Genomic DNA, 17,713 nt, shown 5'->3' on the forward strand with positions numbered 1-17,713 from the left:
AATACGGTGCGCACGGATACGGGGTTTTTAAAGTAACGTCTCCTTGAACTGCTCCTGGAGAAGAGATTTCTTCTGCAGGGAGACTTGTCCTGTTCTGCGAGAGGTGGTATCTTGGGGACTGGAGACAAAAGAAAGCAAGATGTGCCTCCAGACTCCCCAATTCTCGCCTTTCCTTCAGTAATCCCCTCCTCCCTGTCCTACTTTTCAGCCTGACGTTTCTATTCTGGGTTTCACTGTCTTGATTCATCGGCCCCGTGCAGCCCAAGCTGCTGCAGAGGTTTCTTGGCGGGGGAGGTGGGTGTGAAAGGCCTCAGGCTTGGCCCTTCCACCCCGGCTCCGATGGGACAACAGGCACGTTAATGGCAGGACCAGCGGCAAGGGGCAGGCTCCCGGGAGGCCGTTTGGTCGCCACAGAGGCCTCGCAGCTCTCTCCAAGCTCCCTCACACTGGTCACCTCACGCGTGTGGCCCAAGGAGAAGTTGGCGCCATCCAACACCCGTCCCTCATGCTCCCGCTCAGCCTCTGCGAAGCGCGGGGAGGGACGAGGCGCTTCCAGGCCTGGCCTGGGACATGGCGGCTGAAGCCCTCGGGGAAACTTGGCCCTTCGCGTCCCTTCCGCGGAGCCAGGAGGGAGCCAGGCTGCCGGGGGCGGGAGGTGGCAGCGCTGCTTAAGCGCCCGCCGGCGCGGAGGGGTGCGCAGGATGCGCGGGAAGGGTCTCTCCGCCTCCCCGGTCCCGCTCCCGTCGATGCGGGCGGTGTCCGCCAGGCGGCTCCGCGCCCGGCGCTGAGGGGAGGAGGAGGAGGAGGAGGAGGCGGCGGCGGCGGCGAAAGGAAATTTCCTGCGCGGCTGCCGCCGCCTCTGCCCGCCGCCTCGGGCCGGAGACCGGCTGGGCGTCCCGCGGGCGGGGGCGCCGAGGGGCCGGCGGAGCCGCCGCCGAGGGAGCCGGCGAGGCGAGGTGAGGGGAGCCGGAGGGCGGGAAGCGGAGGGCGGAGAAGCAGGGTGGGGGGGAGGAGAGGAGGAAGGACCCGCCCGGGCAGCGGGCTGGGGGCGGCGGGGCCGCCGCTGCCCGTCAGCAGGTGCTTGCGGTGGGGGCCGGGGCTCGGCGCGGAGCGGCGGGGGGAAGCCCCGTCCGCGGGTGCGCGTCGGGAGGGGACCGGGGGGTTTGCGGGCGCGTTCCCGCAGAGCTCCCGGGGCCGGCCCCGGCTGCCCGCTCCTGGGGGTGGGGGACACGCGTGTCCCCTCCTCCACGGGATGCCCGTCCTCGGGAGTGCCCGCTGGAGAGGCCGGAGGGGTTGGGCGCGTTCCGGTGGGAGCCGGGAGGCCAGCGGGCGCCCTGGCGTTGAGGCCGGGTTTTGGGGCGATGCATCGGGGCCAAGCGTTGTGTGACCCACTGCCGGGCATCCCCCTGAACTGGTCTCCAGGTCACCCAACTGGGAGGCACGGTGGCCGGCTCTTCCCCGGCCCCCAGGATGGGGCTCGCCAGCCAAGTTCAGGTTTAACAAGGTGTTTTATCTCCTGTCAGTGTGTCCACCTTGTTTTCATCCAGCTCCTTCTGAGGTGAGCGGGGCTGTGGGTCTATGCAGCATTCAGGGGTACAGGACCAGTGACTGAGGGAGTGACGTGGCTGCATCCAAACTCTTTCACTCTCCCTTGGGTAAAATTAGCGTTGTTCAAAACCTTTACGTTTCCGTTGGTGCCGTTTATTGGTTTGCTGTTACGTTGGTCGGCTGGTTCCCACGGCTGACAACACGGTGCCTGGGCAAACACTGAGATTTGGCACCAAAGGGTGCCCGGAGGAAGGGGGTCACTGGGGAGCCAGTGTCGGTGCTGCTGCCCCTGTGCTCCCCGGTGACCCCTTCCCTGGGGGAGAGCGAGGGGCTCGCTGAGGCTCCGGTGAGCCTGGGGCTGCTGGCAAGGAAAGCACCTGGTTGTGTGGAGGTAGGTGTAAATCCTGCAGCTGGTGAAAAACTTTGTGTTTTCCTTATGCAAGCTCTGAGGGAGAAGTCAAATGAGGCTTTTGTGGAAAAAATTGAATTATTACTTGCAAAATTAAAGATACTGTGTTCCCCCCCCCCCCCATGGTTTAGTTTAAAATAATGACAAACCTCACAAAGATAACGTAAATTTAACTGTCTCCTATAATTGGATTTTTTTTTCACTTTAATTGAGGGTTGTCGAAAGGGTTAATGCATATCTGCTGCAAGATTGGACAGTGTTTTTTAATTGGGAAGGGGTGTCTCTTAATTTTTTTAAATCTTTCTGTGAGGTTGCTCTCCTTGTGGCTTATTTCCATAGAGTGAGGTGATTTGCTGTGTGTTCAGCTGCGTCGCTGCTAAACTACTGCCAGTGCCTGATTTGTATGGGGTAGAGGCTGCTGAGTTAGAAAGAAATGACATCGCTTATTGAGCTTTTTTTTCCTTAAAATGTTATAAGGTCTATGAGAAAACTTAGTGGAAATAAAGAGGCTGAGAACTGAAAAATATTTATTATGTGCATGGCAATCTTAGCTTGTAAAAAAAAAAAAAAAAACAAAAAAAAAACCAAAAAAAAACTTTTGATGAAAATTAATGATGTTCAGCTGGAAACTTGATGTCATTGAAAAGAGATTTTTATGTGGATATAACAAGCCTCCTGGACGAGGAGAGCGCATTAAGTTCCCAGTTATCTTTGCTGGGTAAGAAATGAAACCACTTATGTCATGATGTAGGAAGATGCAGGTGGTCTGGTGGCACCAGCCCTGTATTGTTCTTGCTGGAGGTGGAAGTTGGGCCTTGAGGAGTCCCTAATGGGGTAATGTTAATTACTAATTACTGTTGATGGCGTGGGGGGGGCTTGCGGGGCAGCCTGCCCCTGCTTTGTGCTGGGGGTGGTGGCACTTGTGTCCCGGGAGATGAAGGGAGTGAGGATGGAGGTGGGAAAAGCAGAGACCGTCTGGCTGAGGAGTCCGCGATGAGCGGGGCTGTGATGGTGTGGATGCAAATATCACGTACGGGGGCTCTGCATGAGGGAGAGCCAAGGGAGTTAAGCTAGAAACGTTTGTTTTTGCAAGTGACAGAATCAGTTGTTTTAGAAATGTAGGAGGAGAAGGGAAAGAAAATAATGCGAGAAACAAAATGGTGTGGGTGTAGTGTTTGATCCCTTAATTTGCTCTGTCCTTGCTCACAAATAAAAGAATTACACAGAAGCTGTGTTACACCAGCCATCCTTGCTTGCTATGCTTTGACTAACATACTCTGTATTCCTTAAATGCATTTAATATATTCTTTGAAAATAAAAACTGAATTCCTAGTTTAAAAGCTTCCTGACACCTTTAATAAAACCAAACATCTTTATATTCCTTAAATCAGTGTGATGATGCTGTTTGGACTACAGTAATTTATCCTCAGCCTGTGAAATGCAGGTGCAAAGTGGATAATTTTAGCATGTTTGGGTCCTAGTTTGCTTTTGTATCTTGCTTTCTCTCCTCTTTTCCACTTCACATGTTTATGTACATGTTACCCAGCTCGATCGATGTTTTTCATCTGTATGAGTTAAGGGCTGACCTCTGCCAGAACAGCTGCCTCGAATCCCCGTTTTTCTTGGTCTCATTTTTCTTCCCCTTCCCTCCGTTGCACTCCCAGCTCCCGGATTATACGGCCTGGGCAATGTCAGAAATGCACCATGTGGGCTGAAATTATGGGGAGCTGGAAGATGATGGTTCGGGGACTCTGCAGATTTGAGGTCTGTGTAAGACCTTCCTCTTCCTCGTGGATTCTCAGGAAGGTGAAGCTGAGGATAGGCAGAGCTGCAGTCCTTGCCTTGCACAGGTCGAGTGGGCTCTGGCATGTTCGCAGCTGGAAGGGGCCAGCAGTGGCTTTTGGGGATTTTGAAGTTTGTATTTTCTTGGCCTCTTTCTCACAGGATGGTGTGTCCTTCGTTACAGCAAAAGTTGCACTCGTGAAATAAGTTTGGTGCCTTGCGCTGCGCCCGTGGTGCACTTTTTGATTCTTCTGTAGGACAAGCTGTGCCATGAGTTGTTTTTTTGGAGTCATTGGTTTATGGATCAAAGCTGCAGAGCTGTGTTATTAACTGAACTTGTTTTAGAGCATGTGATAGGAGTACTTCGACCGGTGTACTTGGTGACCTTTCTCTTTCATTTAAGAGGTTATATGAAGAAAAATGGTGGACGTGGGTTGACAAATTACAAAGTGAAAAAGAGCTGTAGGAAGTCAGTGGCACAATCCTGCCTTGTCAGAGATGTCCTTGGCCTTTTCAGAGAAGTCAGCTATGTTATCAGTAAAGTGCTTATATACTACTTCATGTTTGATGATGTCACGTAAATTTGTTCACTAAGGTTTTTGGAGCAGGTCAGTCATACTGTGGCGAAGAACAAAAAAGAGCTGAGGGGAGTGCTGAATGCTGTGTGGGATGAAAAACAGAATGATAAAAAGGAGCACTGACTGTTTGCCTTAGTGATGTGAGCAGAGTCCCCCCTGCTCACTGAAGGAGTGGGAGGTTCTGCAGGACAAATTGCTCGATTATAAAGCTGAGGATTATGTTTGTACCTCCTTTGAATGATGTTGTCATTTTATAAATGTGATATTATATTTCAGTCTCTATTTCCAAAATACTCTTCAGCACAGATTTATGACAGGGCTTAACACCAGGTGGAGATCCTGTGTTTGAAGGTTGTATCAGAGCACTTGAAGGCCATCACCAATGAATGAAGATGCTTTAGTGAAAAAAAAAAACCAACTTGCCTTTGCATAGAAACATTACAGTGAATGACTCTGTATCTGAAAGTACCCTGAAAATTCCTCAGCGAAAGCAGTTGGCAAGAAAACAGCTGGTTTTGGTAGAAGGTGCTGTTCTGTGGGTGCTGGGGGTCGGTAAGTAAGAAGGGGCCGGCTGAGTGGTGGGGGCTGATCTCCGTGGGGAGCAGAGGTGGGGCAGGTTGGGCTCTGGTTCCTGCCCAGGAATGGGGAAAGCAGCAGCGAGACAAACCCACGTGCCGAGGCGCCCACGGTCAAACCCCTGCTTTCAGAAGGGTGATGCTGGCGTTTTTAATTTTTATGTAAAACGTAGTGATGGGGGCAAGGCAAAGAGATTGCTGAGTATACAGTTATATGTTTGAGTTTACTGAAGGGTGTAAGGGGCTCTTAGGAGTTTTCTCAGGGTTAGCAGGAGTGGTGCATTCAAAGTAGATGGAGAGCTGTGTGAGAAATTGCTGCTTGTTTAAAATGGAAGGCTCATTACCATAATTGTCGTGTTTAGAGATAACCACGCAGTTTACCCCATCCTGGAATATAAGCCGTACACTGCATTTCAAGGAAATACTTGGATTTTTTTTTTTTTTTTTTTTTTTAAATTAATGCCTAAAGAGTGTAGGAGGAACAGTGCAAGGCGGTGTTCCCGGGGAGTCATGGATGCAAACTGAAACTTGGCCACTCGCTCCGCGTCCAGCGGGCGCCGGGATGCTGTGGTTTTCCAGCGCCGCGTCTTCGCGGGCCGGGAAGCGGCAGCAGAGGAGCCAACCTGAGAGCTGCCGGTGGGGTGCCTGCAGTGAGCAGGTCTTTGTTTCTTGACAGACGTTTCATGATTGATTTCTTGATACAATATTAATGAAAGCCGAATCCCTCTGTAACCTAAAATATAATTTGGTGCCCCGTAATCGAAAGTCTTGTAAATTGACTCGATGCATTATTAAAGAGTTCTGAATTACGTATTCTTTGTGGAGCACCGTGTATGGGTACCCTGTATGTGATGCTTGTTTTATGGGTTGAGAGCTGTCTTGGGGAATGATTCAGATATTGCTTTAACTGATTTGCGATGTGATGCAGCAGAATTCAAGCTGAATGAAAAGTGGCTGTAGCCACCAGGCTGCTCTGCACAGGCTTTCTGCATCCTTTTGAACTGTAATCTTATCTTCTTTTTCTCATTGCTTATGCCCTTCTGCACAAGGTTTCATCCAAGTGTAGTCTTTGTCCTGTCTGATAATATATTGTATAATCCCAAATGCTATAAGGGTTAATATTAAAAAAGAAGTGCCTGTGTTTGTTCCAAACTTTTTGCTAAAATGTAGATATCTTTTAAATATGTATGTACAACAGACTGGAAAACTTGTGTAAGCCAGAGCTGAAATGAGATACTGGTAAGGCAGAGATTAGGAGAAGATCATCATCAGCAATTTATTGAAGTGTTCGTACAAGATTTATTTTTGAGTTATTCACAACATGGAACATATTTTTCAGGCATGTGCACAGTGCTGTGCCTTTTAATTCAGTCGATTTACTGCAGGTATTCCATCACAGTATCCTTTTGCCTGCCAAAATCCTCTGTGGGGTCTGCAGAGGATGCCTCTGGGCAATGGAAGAGTAGATGGGAGATTTTCTTGCTGATGGGAGACAGTGATGCTGTTGGACTGCATTTTGGTTGCGGCGTGCTCAGATTTTTCTTTCTGAGTAAGCCAGCCAACCCATTACCTCCAGTGAAACAGCTCCCTGCGCAAGTGTAGCATTAAAGGCTCATTTTTTTTTTCCTATCCTCCTGGCCCTGGCAGCACACGAGGAGACGAGTGGCCTCGCTGATGGTCTGCCCTGGCACCCGCAGCACAGGCACAGGAGCCCTCGCCCTGCCTGGTGCCGTGGCCATTGGGCACGGGGGGGGGGAGCTGCCTCCACTCCTCACCGAGTACATCCCCTGTCCACCAGTGATGCCCTAAAAATGCCCTTTTTCCTTTGACTCCTGGCTTGTGACTCACTGATGAAGTGGCAAAGCAGAACTAGATGCTTGCAGACATCTAGTGCTTGCCCATGCAGAGGTGATGTGTCTGTGCTCAAAGGTGGCTCCTGGCTAAGGGAAGAAATCAAACTGGAAAGAAATTTGTTGGGGTAGTTTGTTGCTTGCAGTGACAGCTTATTGTCACTGGAAAATGTGGCACAACTCAGTCGTGTGCTTTTCGATCCCTTTTATCCCCGCTGTAAAAAAGGAAAAAGTGCTCAGTCCTGAAAACCTAGCTTATCAGAGATTTTCTAATGTAAAGTAATAATTTTCCGTAAGAATGAGAGATCTGAGCAGGTAAAACCAAATAACAAAACTGTAAATCAGGTAAAGATGAGATGAGATATGAACTAAAAAACATAGATGAGTGATGGAAGTGACAGTTTTTTGGATTATTGGCACCGAGAAGAAGCAACTGTTTCATGCAGGAGAGTGGGGATGCCCTGGCAGCTGGGCAAAGCTGTGCCAGTCATGCTGCTGTTCACTGAAGGTGACACACAGAGGCAACGATGCAGCAACGTCAAGAATCGCCAGGAAAAATGCCGTCTCATAAAGGCTTGAATTTTTAAGAAAAAGCAAATAACTAGCAGAAGACTTACAAGGGAAGCAAGTGAAAATTGTATTACTCCTGTCACTGAAAAAAAATCAGGACAAAATAATTAGATAAGCTGGAGGATAAATTTTTCTACCGCAGCAAGGGAGTTAGCTGAACTAAGAGGTCTCTTCCTACTTCGAGGTTTTGTTGCTGTGGAGGCACCAGAGCATAATTCAGAATGAAATATGCAACTCCACATTCATGGCAAGATCTTACTCTTTCTGAGACCAGGCGGTTGCAGGTTTCCTGATGGTTGAGTGTTTCTTTAATTGTTGTGGTTCTTGAGTTTTCTTCCTCTTCAGTAAAATCAATATTTCTTTCATCTGAACTAGCTTTTAAAGAAAACTTAGCTAAAATGGAGCGCTGCCATCGTTCACGACAGTGCCTTGCAGGGGGGTGACTGAAGACTAGCAGAATAATTTTGATTATCGGCCAGCGTAACCAGACTGAGGTGAACTGTGGGAGCACGATGCTCTTAAACATCACTTTCCCGTGGACGCGGTGTAATGTGGGTTGTAACAAGGCCACAATAATTTGGTTGCACAGAGCTGGTACTTCCCAGCCTGTGGCCTTGCAGCTGAAGGGACATGGTGCCCCGTGGTCGGCTGGTGTCCTGCCTGCGGGCGGGACCACGTTCCCTGAGCTTCGTGCTACGTCGTCTCTTATCTTGGCATTTGCTCCCATCACTTGTTACCTCTCCTGGTTCTTCTAATGAAATTTTTTATCAGAAACAAAAGATAGCTCTTTGGCGATGAGAGAGAGCCCATGTAATCACAACTTGAAGCTAGCGATGAGAATTTGTGGTTAAAGACCCTCTTGTTTTCAGTACATTTGATGAAGGATCTATAAATATTTCCTTACCAAGAGCTGTAATTCTTTCGCTTCAGAGCAGTTTTCACTACATGGGATGCATTTTAATTTGTTTCTTAGAGGGGTAATTCACTTTTCAACCAACCTTTCTGTCTTTTAATTTATTTTTGGTAAAATGTGGCAATTTGTAAGCATATCTGTGTGTAAAATCTGCAGAGAATTTACCATAACTTATTCAGATACTTTCTTCTCTCACTTGTCTGAGTAGTGCCAGGTCTACTCTCACTTCCAGTGTGCTTCAGTTGCAATTTTTAGACTTCCAATGCTGTAAGACTGGTTGGAAGAGTGTGAACCTTTCAAAGTGTACTTAAAATTATTTTTTTCCTAACAGATTTTATTGCTGAACATGCTGATTTCTTCACCTGTAGCTGTTTTTCAGCTGAATTCCAAACTAACAGTGCAGATTAAAAAAATAAACAAGCAAATGAAAACAATCTTGTCCGATACAAATATATCTATTAACCCTTCTTCCATCTGGCTTGCTATTTCTTTTAGTAAATCCCATTTTTATTGTCTTTTGCTCTTTAATCTTGCTGTCTTTGCTGTTTGTCCTTTGATTATTTTTCTGTGCATTCCTAGCCTTAGTTTCTGCTGTAATCCGCTGTGTATGGCTCGAGCTACAATGCTGTGCTTTTTCATGAGTAGTAGGCTGTTGGTTTAAAAAAGCAATGGATAATGTTTGTATCCCATGTTCTACAGCTTTAGATGTCTCAGGTACTTTCTGAGGGTTGTTTTTTTTTTTTTAAATTTAGATTTGGGTTTCATGAATGTGTTTAATCAGACTGCACAGTGTCACTTAAAATATTTAATTACTCAACAATATTAATTTATCTGCTGCCTGTTTCTACTAATCTTGTACAATTGGGCCAAGTTTGCAAATTGCTACTGAGAGCAAGATAGCAGTAAAAAAGCTTTCATAATGCAGAAGAAAAGCCTTTGTATAAACAAGTTAAAATGATATATGCTTTTCCTGTTAAACAGAGAGATGACTTTAAATGGGTTCACATTATCATTTTGTTTGCAGTTGTCAAAAACTCATTAATTTTAAGTCAAACTACCTAGCTTGCTGCTTCAAATTGCTTTTAAATTACACATGGGCTGATCAGTCTTGAAAAGCCAAATTAAAAACTCAGCTGAGGGCACATTTCAAGGCCACAGATACAACACTTAATTCTAATCTGGTTTTCACAGGCTAACCTCCCACCTCCAGCACCTCTCCGGTTCCCGGCAGAGCTGGGGGGAGAGGAAGTTTTAGTGACTTAGATATTTCTAGGAAGGCTGGGAGGAAAGGAAAAGGTGGAAACAGGGAACTATATTTAAATAATGACCTATTTACATTGCTTAGTTTGAACTGTTAGAAGCAAACTTAGAAAGATGTGACGTTGAGATAATTGGTACTGTTATAATGTGTGATTTTTTTTTTTTTTTTTTTTTTTTTTTCGAGGAGACTTGCTCCTACTCCAGTGTAAGTCCCTCTGTTTCATCGAAGCACAACGTGACTTGACCTGCGGTACAGAGTGATGTGCAGGAGGGCTCTTGGCAGTCAGATACTTCACTTTTTCTTTTTTTTAATGTCTTTGACCAGAAAACTGCAGAAGTTATTTACAAGTTATGTGTCCACGTGACTGACTGAGTTGTAATTTGTGCTGGAAAAGCTGCAGAATTGCTGTATTATATCGAGCTATTAGCCCTTGAAATTTGGCCTCATTTACCGGGATCTTCAGAGGAAGAAACTTGAATAATTTCCTTGAAAAATCACTGAACCCTCAAAATTTGCTCTGTCAACAGTGTTTTACATTTCTAAAGGCCCTTGGTTAGCAGTTTATTCTTTAAAATGAAAGCTTAATGCCTTCCAAAAGAGATTACATATTTTGTCCAGTGTAGCTCTGTATGCAGTTAACCTCTTCAGGCTCAGTTCTGCCTGTCTGTCACTGTCCCACCAGCATACTGCTTTTTCCTCCTGCGATGTTATATTTAAATATGATAAATTTTAGCAGGTTAATTGCCCACGATACCTTTTAGATTTTTTTTTTTTTTTCTGGTACTCTGTCCTTCCCTCATCTGCCGGGCTCTTTCACATCAGTTTTGCCAGCTGTAATGTCTACATTTCCTGATGTTGGTTTTCCTTTAAAAAAATGACAAGGAAAGGTCCTGCAGTGGCTGAGCCTCCGTGACATCTCCTGGATCTTAGAAGGAGAGAAAACGGGGGTGGAATTGGTGTCAAAGTTGGAAACAGCTTGCACCGTACTGTTCCCTGATAATATACTGACTTCTTTGGGGCATTGTGCTTTCTAACTGATATTTGACTGCAGTGGATATTTTCATAGCTGTTAGCCTCGGTGGGGAATGGAGGTACCTTTTGTTCCTCGTTGGGGATTGTATGAAAGAGAGCTGAAACACAGGGACTGTCAGAAGGAAGAGAGCAGAGAGCCTGGGAATAGCTGCTGGTTTATCTCCAACCTGCCCCTATAATCTGTACAGGGCTAATGTTTTAAGTAATTAATACTATGCAGGATGCTTTGGTGCTGAAGATGTTCTTTAAGGACAGTTTTGCGCCATGTACTTTTATTGTAATTGAACTTAAAGGTGGCTGGTTATGAAATGCTGAAAGGAGAAGAAAGATTATGTTAGAAAATTCCCTCGGGGGGAGGGCTGTGATTTTTATCTTTTTTAAAGGAGAAAGTATCCTGCTTGCAAAATGAGATGAAAAGTATTCCAGCAATAGATTAGCAGAAGAAAAATCTTCTGGGTTTCGAGACAGTGCATTTATTTACTTTGGCCCTTGTGGCAAGGTAAGACCCTCAAGCAACTCTGCATTTTCGGAGACAAAGCTTATTTTGGAGTTTTTGGAGGATAGATAAATAAGAATCCACTGTTCCTGTCCAGCCTGGCTGTGGTCTGCCGAGATCTTTCCCCTCCGGAGAGAAACTATTCAGCCCCTTAAAAAATGATCCAGTGTGAGCTTTGGGGACAGACCGTGGCTGAGCTTTTGTCCCCAGGGCTCCTCGTTGCAGAAGGCGCTGGGGCTGCCTGCCCCGCGGGACGCTGCCGCCGCTGGGAGCTGCAATCGGAACCAGCTCCGGAGCGTGGGACAGGAAGGGACTATCCTGCTGGACGGCTGTCTGCAGAAATGTGCCCAGCTGTCCAGGGGCCGGAGAGGGGAAAGCGATGTTTTGTCAGTTTTTCAGCTAGAAATGCATTCACAGCTGTGTACCAGTTTTCAGAGGGGTGTTTACAGGATTTAATTTTTGCTTTCATACCTGAATTTTATATATATTTCACTTTTAAATTTAATGACTTCTACTAAACATAGCTGTTTACATCTGTAATACAGATACTAGGTGATCTTTAAGGTCCCTTAAAGATTTTGTAGTCTTCTTCAAAACCTCCAGGCTCTCCTGTTCTCTTACAGCTGTTGTCCTGTGCTATTACACAGCCCCATATCTATCCAGCAGTGCTTTGGGCAGCTTTTAATGTCTTAAATGATGATGCTACTATGCAAAGACATGTTGAAAGGTTGGTGGATTTCTACTTATTCATTTAACTTATTGCTCAAGTGCAGTAATGTTTTTCATGGTGTTGCTGAGAGGCTCTGACAGTGCTCTGTCCTGCTGCTCTCAACCCTTGTTGCATCCAAGTAATTAATATCCTCATCACTGATGGAATCCAGCAGGTTGGATTTTTATTAAGCTGCTTGCAAAATAATTTTCTGAAGCTGTCAGCAACTTGGATGCGTGACAGTTACTTCCACTTCCACATGTGCACTCTGCCTGGAAGTGAGTAGCTGTGTTCTCATCCTCCTCCGTGAGTTTATGCCCACAGTGCTAAACCCCATAATAACCATTGCATGACTGATAACGGAAACATCATCTTTGTAGCAAACAGAAAGTAAGATCCTGGTGTAGTTCAGCTGGTTTTCAAGTGTCTGAGCTGTAGTACAGAAAATTGCATATCCTCATTTACTGCTCTCTGTAGGTGTGTGCTGTTATGGCCAAGAAATAGAGGCTGATGATTCAAGGTCAATGAGACAGCAGACTGGCAGGATTTGTTAATAGATATCCGTTGGTGGTAGGATCATGTAACCTACCTGGACAAAGCATTTGACACTGTCCCACACGACATCCTTGTCTCTAAATTGGAGAGACATGGATTTGATGGACAGACCACTCGGTGGGTAAGGAATTGGCTGGATGGTTGCACTCAAAGAGTTGTGGTCAACAGTTCAATGTCCAAGTGTTGAGCAGTGACGAGTGGCATCCTCAGGGGTCGGGGTTGGGACTGGCACTGTTTAACATCTCTGTTGGTGACATGGATAGTGGGATCGAGGCACCCTCAGCAAGTTCACCAACGACACCGAGCTGTGTGGTGCGGTGACACGCTGGAGGGAAGGGATGTGCCATCCAGAGGGACCTGGACAGGCTGGAGAGGTGGGACATGCAAACCTCATGGAGTTCAACAAGGCCAAGGGCAGAGTCCTGCCCATGGGTCGGGGCAATCCCAAGCACAAATCCAGGCTGGGTGAGGAGTGGATGGAGAGCAGCCCCAAGGAGAAGGACTTGGGGGTATCAGTGGATGGAAAACTGACTGTGAGCCAGCAACGTGCGCTGGCAGCCCAGAAAGCCAACCGTGTGCTGGGCTGCATCCAGAGCAGTGTGGGCAGCAGGGCGAGGGAGGGGATTCTCCCCCTCTGCTCTGCTCTGCTCTCGTGAGACCCCCCTGCAGTGCTGTGTCCAGCTCTGGGGGCACCAACATCAGAAGGACACGGACCTGCTCGAGCAGGGCCAGAGGAGGCCACGAAGATTCTCGTGGGGCTGGAGCAGCTCCCCTGTGAGGACAGGCTGAGAGAGTTGGGGGTGTTCAGCTGGAGAAGAGAAGGCTCCGGGGAGACCTTAGAGCGGCCTCCCAGGACTGAAAGGGGCTACAGGAAAGGGGGGAGGGACTCTTGATTGGGGGGGGCAGGGGGGGATAGGATGAGGGGTAACAGCTTTAAACTGAAAGAGGAGAGATTTAGATTAGATCTAAGGCAGAAATTCTTCCCTGTAAGGGTGGTGAGGCCCTGGCACAGGTTGCCCAGAGAAGCTGTGGCTGCCCCCTCCCTGGAAGGGTTCAAGGCCAGGTTGGACGGGGCTTTGGGCAACCTGGGCTAGTGGAAGGTGTCCCTGCCTGTGGCAGGGGGTTGGGACTAGATGGTCTTTAAGGTCCTTTCCAATCCAAACCAGTCTGATTCTGTGATCACTTTGAAGACATTCCTTTTATAAAGGTAGATTTATGGCAAATGCTTATATTGTATTTTACTTTTAAAAACATTAAAAAAAAAAAAAAAAAAAAGACCAACCCCCTGAAAGGCTTGTCTGGCAAAGCATGATGTGCCCCTTTGATGGTACTTGGATGCTTAGGTTCCTATGCTCCTTTACTAAGCAGATGGACAAGTTGAAGTTCAGTGGAGAATAGGTGCTATGTCACAGTTCCTCACCCATGGAGCATCGGGGTTAAAATTGGAGCTGGGATATTCTGTCTTCCTCCCAGCAGTCAGGTTATTCTCATAACAAGGAGAATGACATATGCTCTGCAGCCCCTCAGAGAAATATTCCTTTCTCACACGGTGTGTGGGTGTGAGCTTGTATTATTTTTCTGTGTTTGGGAGCAGGTCCAGCTGCTGCTGGGATGGAAGGAGGCTGTGCCTGATCCTTCTGGCAGAGCAGGCTCAGGCTCTTGAACTGCCTCTCGATGGTCAGCGGGCGTTTGCATGCACAGAACGCTGAATTTAAGTATATGAGAAATGTGTTTTCACACTGGTTGTATTTTAACACTGCTGCTTTTGCCATGATCAGAATGGAAAGTTGGTGGTTGGGTAAATTTTCAAACTGTTGTATCTGTACATGAGGCATGCTGCTGTTAAACAGGACATTCAAAGTTGAGAAGCGTATTAATACTGTATTTTTTCCAAGATTAATGTATTGTGTTTTCAAAGGCAAATTTTTTGTGAGTGTCTCATAATTAAAACCTCTAGGAACCTAGATACGTTGCTATCTTAATATTACTGTAAATTTGAAAACTTGTATTTCCCGGTTTATAAACTTGGGTATGTGCACTCCCCAGCACTGTACCCCTAAACTGGCAGGCTGGTTTACTTAAGCTCTGCCTTTAGTTGCTAGAGAGAATCTTCTGCAGTGATAATTCAGACAACCTGTGGGCTTCTGCCCTGTACTGAGGGCACTTCTGGCCCCGAGACACTTGTCCTACCTTGTCCCGCCCTCTGATGAGGGAAGGGAGCACGGAGAGATTAACTGGTCGAGTTCCAGTGTTGGGCAATGTACATTTTATAGATCTATTTGTGTCTATTCATATATAGAGATTGATTCTTGCAGCTAAAAGAAACTTACCAAAGCCAACAGAACAAGGTAAATACAATAAAAATATTTTAGTTTATTTCTTGTATACGAATAACAATGATAACCTGATTGGTAGACAAAATTCATGGATAGTTTGAATGGGAATAAAACAAGGTGTGATTTTTTTTATTTTATTTTATTTTTTTTAAGATTTGAAGTGAAACTTCAGCCTGTTGATGTTTAGTTTCCAGGGATGGAGGTGGCTTATGTCAAGCTGTTTGGGGAAAGGCAAGATGAAGAGAACAGATAATCATGAATTCAGGAGAGGGCTGTGGTGATGCCTGGGTCGAGTGGCAGGTGGGTGAGGGTATGAGAAACCCCCTGAAGGGGCAGGGTCTGGAAGGTGGAAGTGGGCTTGCGAGTTCCTGGCTCTGGTGGTCATCACCTCCTTGGTATAACCGGCTACAGGGCAGAAGTTGCAGCTAGTAAGGGTGATGGGCTTTCCTGTTTCTGCTTTGAATAACAACCTGAAGCCAAAGAACACCTTGCAAATGTATCCTCATGTGCATTAAAGATTTTGTCGTAAAAATGATTTTTTTATAACAAGATCTGCCCTCATTTTTGAATGAATCAAATCTGGCCGTGCTGCAGCTTTCCCTTAGGTAAGCACATTTCCTGATTGCTTTTCATTTTGAGACACTCTGTAGCTTTGGTGCTTACTGAAAGTTGCTTCAAAACGCAAGGATGAAACAAAAACCCTGAAATTTTTAAGAAAATACTGCATTTCTTTTGAGTATTTTTCACCGGAGGTGATACAAGCACATCTGTTGATGTCTAGTAGGCTGCTGCTCAACCCAGCCTTGAGGAACCACAAACACCCATTGTGTTGGGCAACACGATGGGCTCTGGAGCTCGCTCGTCACACGGTGCCAAACACTGAAGCTATTCACAGTGTCTGATCCAAGGGGCTGGCTGACAGCAATCTTTATCTCTGCATAGAAACTAGAATTTTCCTCTGGGACAGAAGCAACAAAGCTTGAGGGGAAAAATGACCGTGTTCAGCACCGATTTGTTGCATCCTGTCAACGGCAAGGCCGGAGCGTAGGGAAGTCTCTCCACTTCCCTGAGCCAAAGGCAGGTGGTATCAGCTCTTTAGTATCTGGGGCTTATGGCTGTGTTTTATATATGCTTATCTTTCTCACAAGTGAGGCTTTTTATTTATTTTTTTCATATCTTATTAGGTCAGAAGGGCATACTGCTTTCTGGAAAGATTCGTTGTAGTATTGATCTATTTTTTTTTTTAACACTATTGATGAATTGTATCTATGGAACATAAGTGCAGTTTCAAAATACTGTTGTGATCTCAGGTAGAAGGCAAAGGGAACTTTTTTGGGTGGTTTCAGCATCTAAAATCAACAGTTAGAAATGATACAGCATGTAAACATCAGAAGTAGTACTGCATTTGCTGGGAATTGGTGGCATGTCAGAATTTGCTGCTTAGGGGTTTGCAGCAGCTGAACAGTAGCTTATAAATTTTCAAAAGTATTAAACAGATTCTGTTAGTTTTTGGGGCCAAAAGGAAACAAAACTCAGAAACCGCAGAGGCATTTGTGTGATTTCTGACTCCATGTTTAAGAACTCCCATGGGAACCTCTTAAAACCAACAGGTGTTTTCTAGCTTTTTAGGTCTTTATTGTTTTCTAGCTTTTTAGGTCTCCCTGGAAACATAAACAATTGCATCACATGCCTGCTCTTTGATCAGAGTCTTTAAATACTGAAACTCTTCTTGTTTAATTGCAACACATGCTGTTTGGTAACATGAATTTGTGAAATAGTGTATCCTTAAAATAGCTTCATACCTAGGTCGTGGTAAATACATAATCAAATTCAAGCTGTACCAAGGTACTAAGTGGGGGAAATTGGTAATTGTTGCAGTAAAATTAATTTCGGGATTGTTGAGACAACAAAGTTGTTGTGTTTCTTTGGTTTGGGGTCTATTTTTGGTCCATTTTAATTATGCCAGTTAAATAATTGAGCAAGGATGATGTTTATGGCAGCAATTCCCTAGTGTGGCTGAGCCTCAAAATAGGAGGTTGCTCCATCCCGAATCCCTGTAGCCCACATTGCTTCTGGATTGTCTGGCAGCTGTTCGTTTTATTTTTTTTTTCCCAAGGCATGCAAGCAGGTATTGAATATGTCTATGCTGTCATCTCTGTCTGTAGGAAGAATGGGCAAACAAGGCATTGCCTGTTTATAAAGTTGCTGGAACGCTAGAATCATTTGTGTGCTTTGTTTCCAAGCAAACAAAATCAGGACAATGGGGAAAGGATATTGTTATTGGGCCTCTGGGACTCTGCGACTGCATTTTATTTTGAAATAGCCTTTAATATTTCTGACCTGATATCCTGAGCAATATAAAAAAATTCCAAGTGGATAGCTAGCTTTCCTTATTTTGGAAATGTCTCTGCTTCCCCCCATTTTTTATTTATTTATTTTTTTTAACTTAAGATGCAGGTTATTTTCTTAATGCTAGACCAGCTTATCTGCTGGTGGTGCACCACTGTGTCTGAGAAGTTCAGTAAAAAATAATTCTCAACACAAATGAAACCAGCTAATGTGGTGTCGATGTCCTGCCAGATGGTAAAGCAGAAAGTAAAAAAGGGAAATAAATTATGCAGATAAATAGCATCACAAGAGGAAGCATTGAGTATAGGGTTAGATGATGGATGTTGTTTGAGACTGTCTTGAGTGTCCGTCCGTCCATGAGCTTTCAGCCAGGTAGGATCAAGTCTTTAAAATACCATCTGAATGAACAAGGAACCTTTATAATGTTGGATCCTAGAGAGGGCTAAAATTATGTCATGGCCTTGTGGTCCAGAGATCCAAATCCAAACTATTTCTCCTCCCAGCCTTGAATACTATTAGCAGGCATTATTCCGTAGATGTCTTTTAAAACTTTATTTTAAAATGTTGTTTCATGTTAACTGAATGGCCCAGGGCAGGCAGGGATCCCTTGCTCCAGCCTGAAGGGAAGCACTTGAACGGCGCTTCAGCACAACGGTCCAGTTTGATGCTGTCTGGGTTTAATTTAGCAGATTTGGGGCGTTTTCTAGGGTTATTTTTACAAGAGAAGGAACAACTTTCTTGCTGGGAATG

At 45.6% G+C, this 17,713-nt stretch overlaps 1 protein-coding gene across 5 annotated transcripts in view; it reads left to right on the top strand.

Moving 5' to 3' along the window:
- Nucleotides 1-837: 837 nt before the first annotated feature.
- The window catches only part of PTPRE (protein tyrosine phosphatase receptor type E), a 113,756-nt gene continuing 96,880 nt past the window's right edge, over nt 838-17,713 (top strand). For 2 of the 5 annotated variants that reach the window (XM_074831529.1, XM_074831528.1), the window contains exon 1: nt 15,517-15,691. Coding sequence is in view for 1 of the 5 variants with exons in the window: in XM_074831527.1 (XP_074687628.1) it covers nt 2,787-2,791 (5 nt within the window). In the remaining 4 variants the exon portion in view is untranslated. Of the gene's footprint in view, nt 957-2,645; nt 2,792-15,516; nt 15,696-17,713 lie in introns of those variants that run through there. The other 3 variants (XM_074831533.1, XM_074831527.1, XM_074831531.1) reach the window with 3 other exon arrangements.

Source organism: Strix aluco, chromosome 7, assembly GCF_031877795.1.
Source record: "Strix aluco isolate bStrAlu1 chromosome 7, bStrAlu1.hap1, whole genome shotgun sequence".
NCBI lineage: Eukaryota > Metazoa > Chordata > Aves > Strigiformes > Strigidae > Strix > Strix aluco.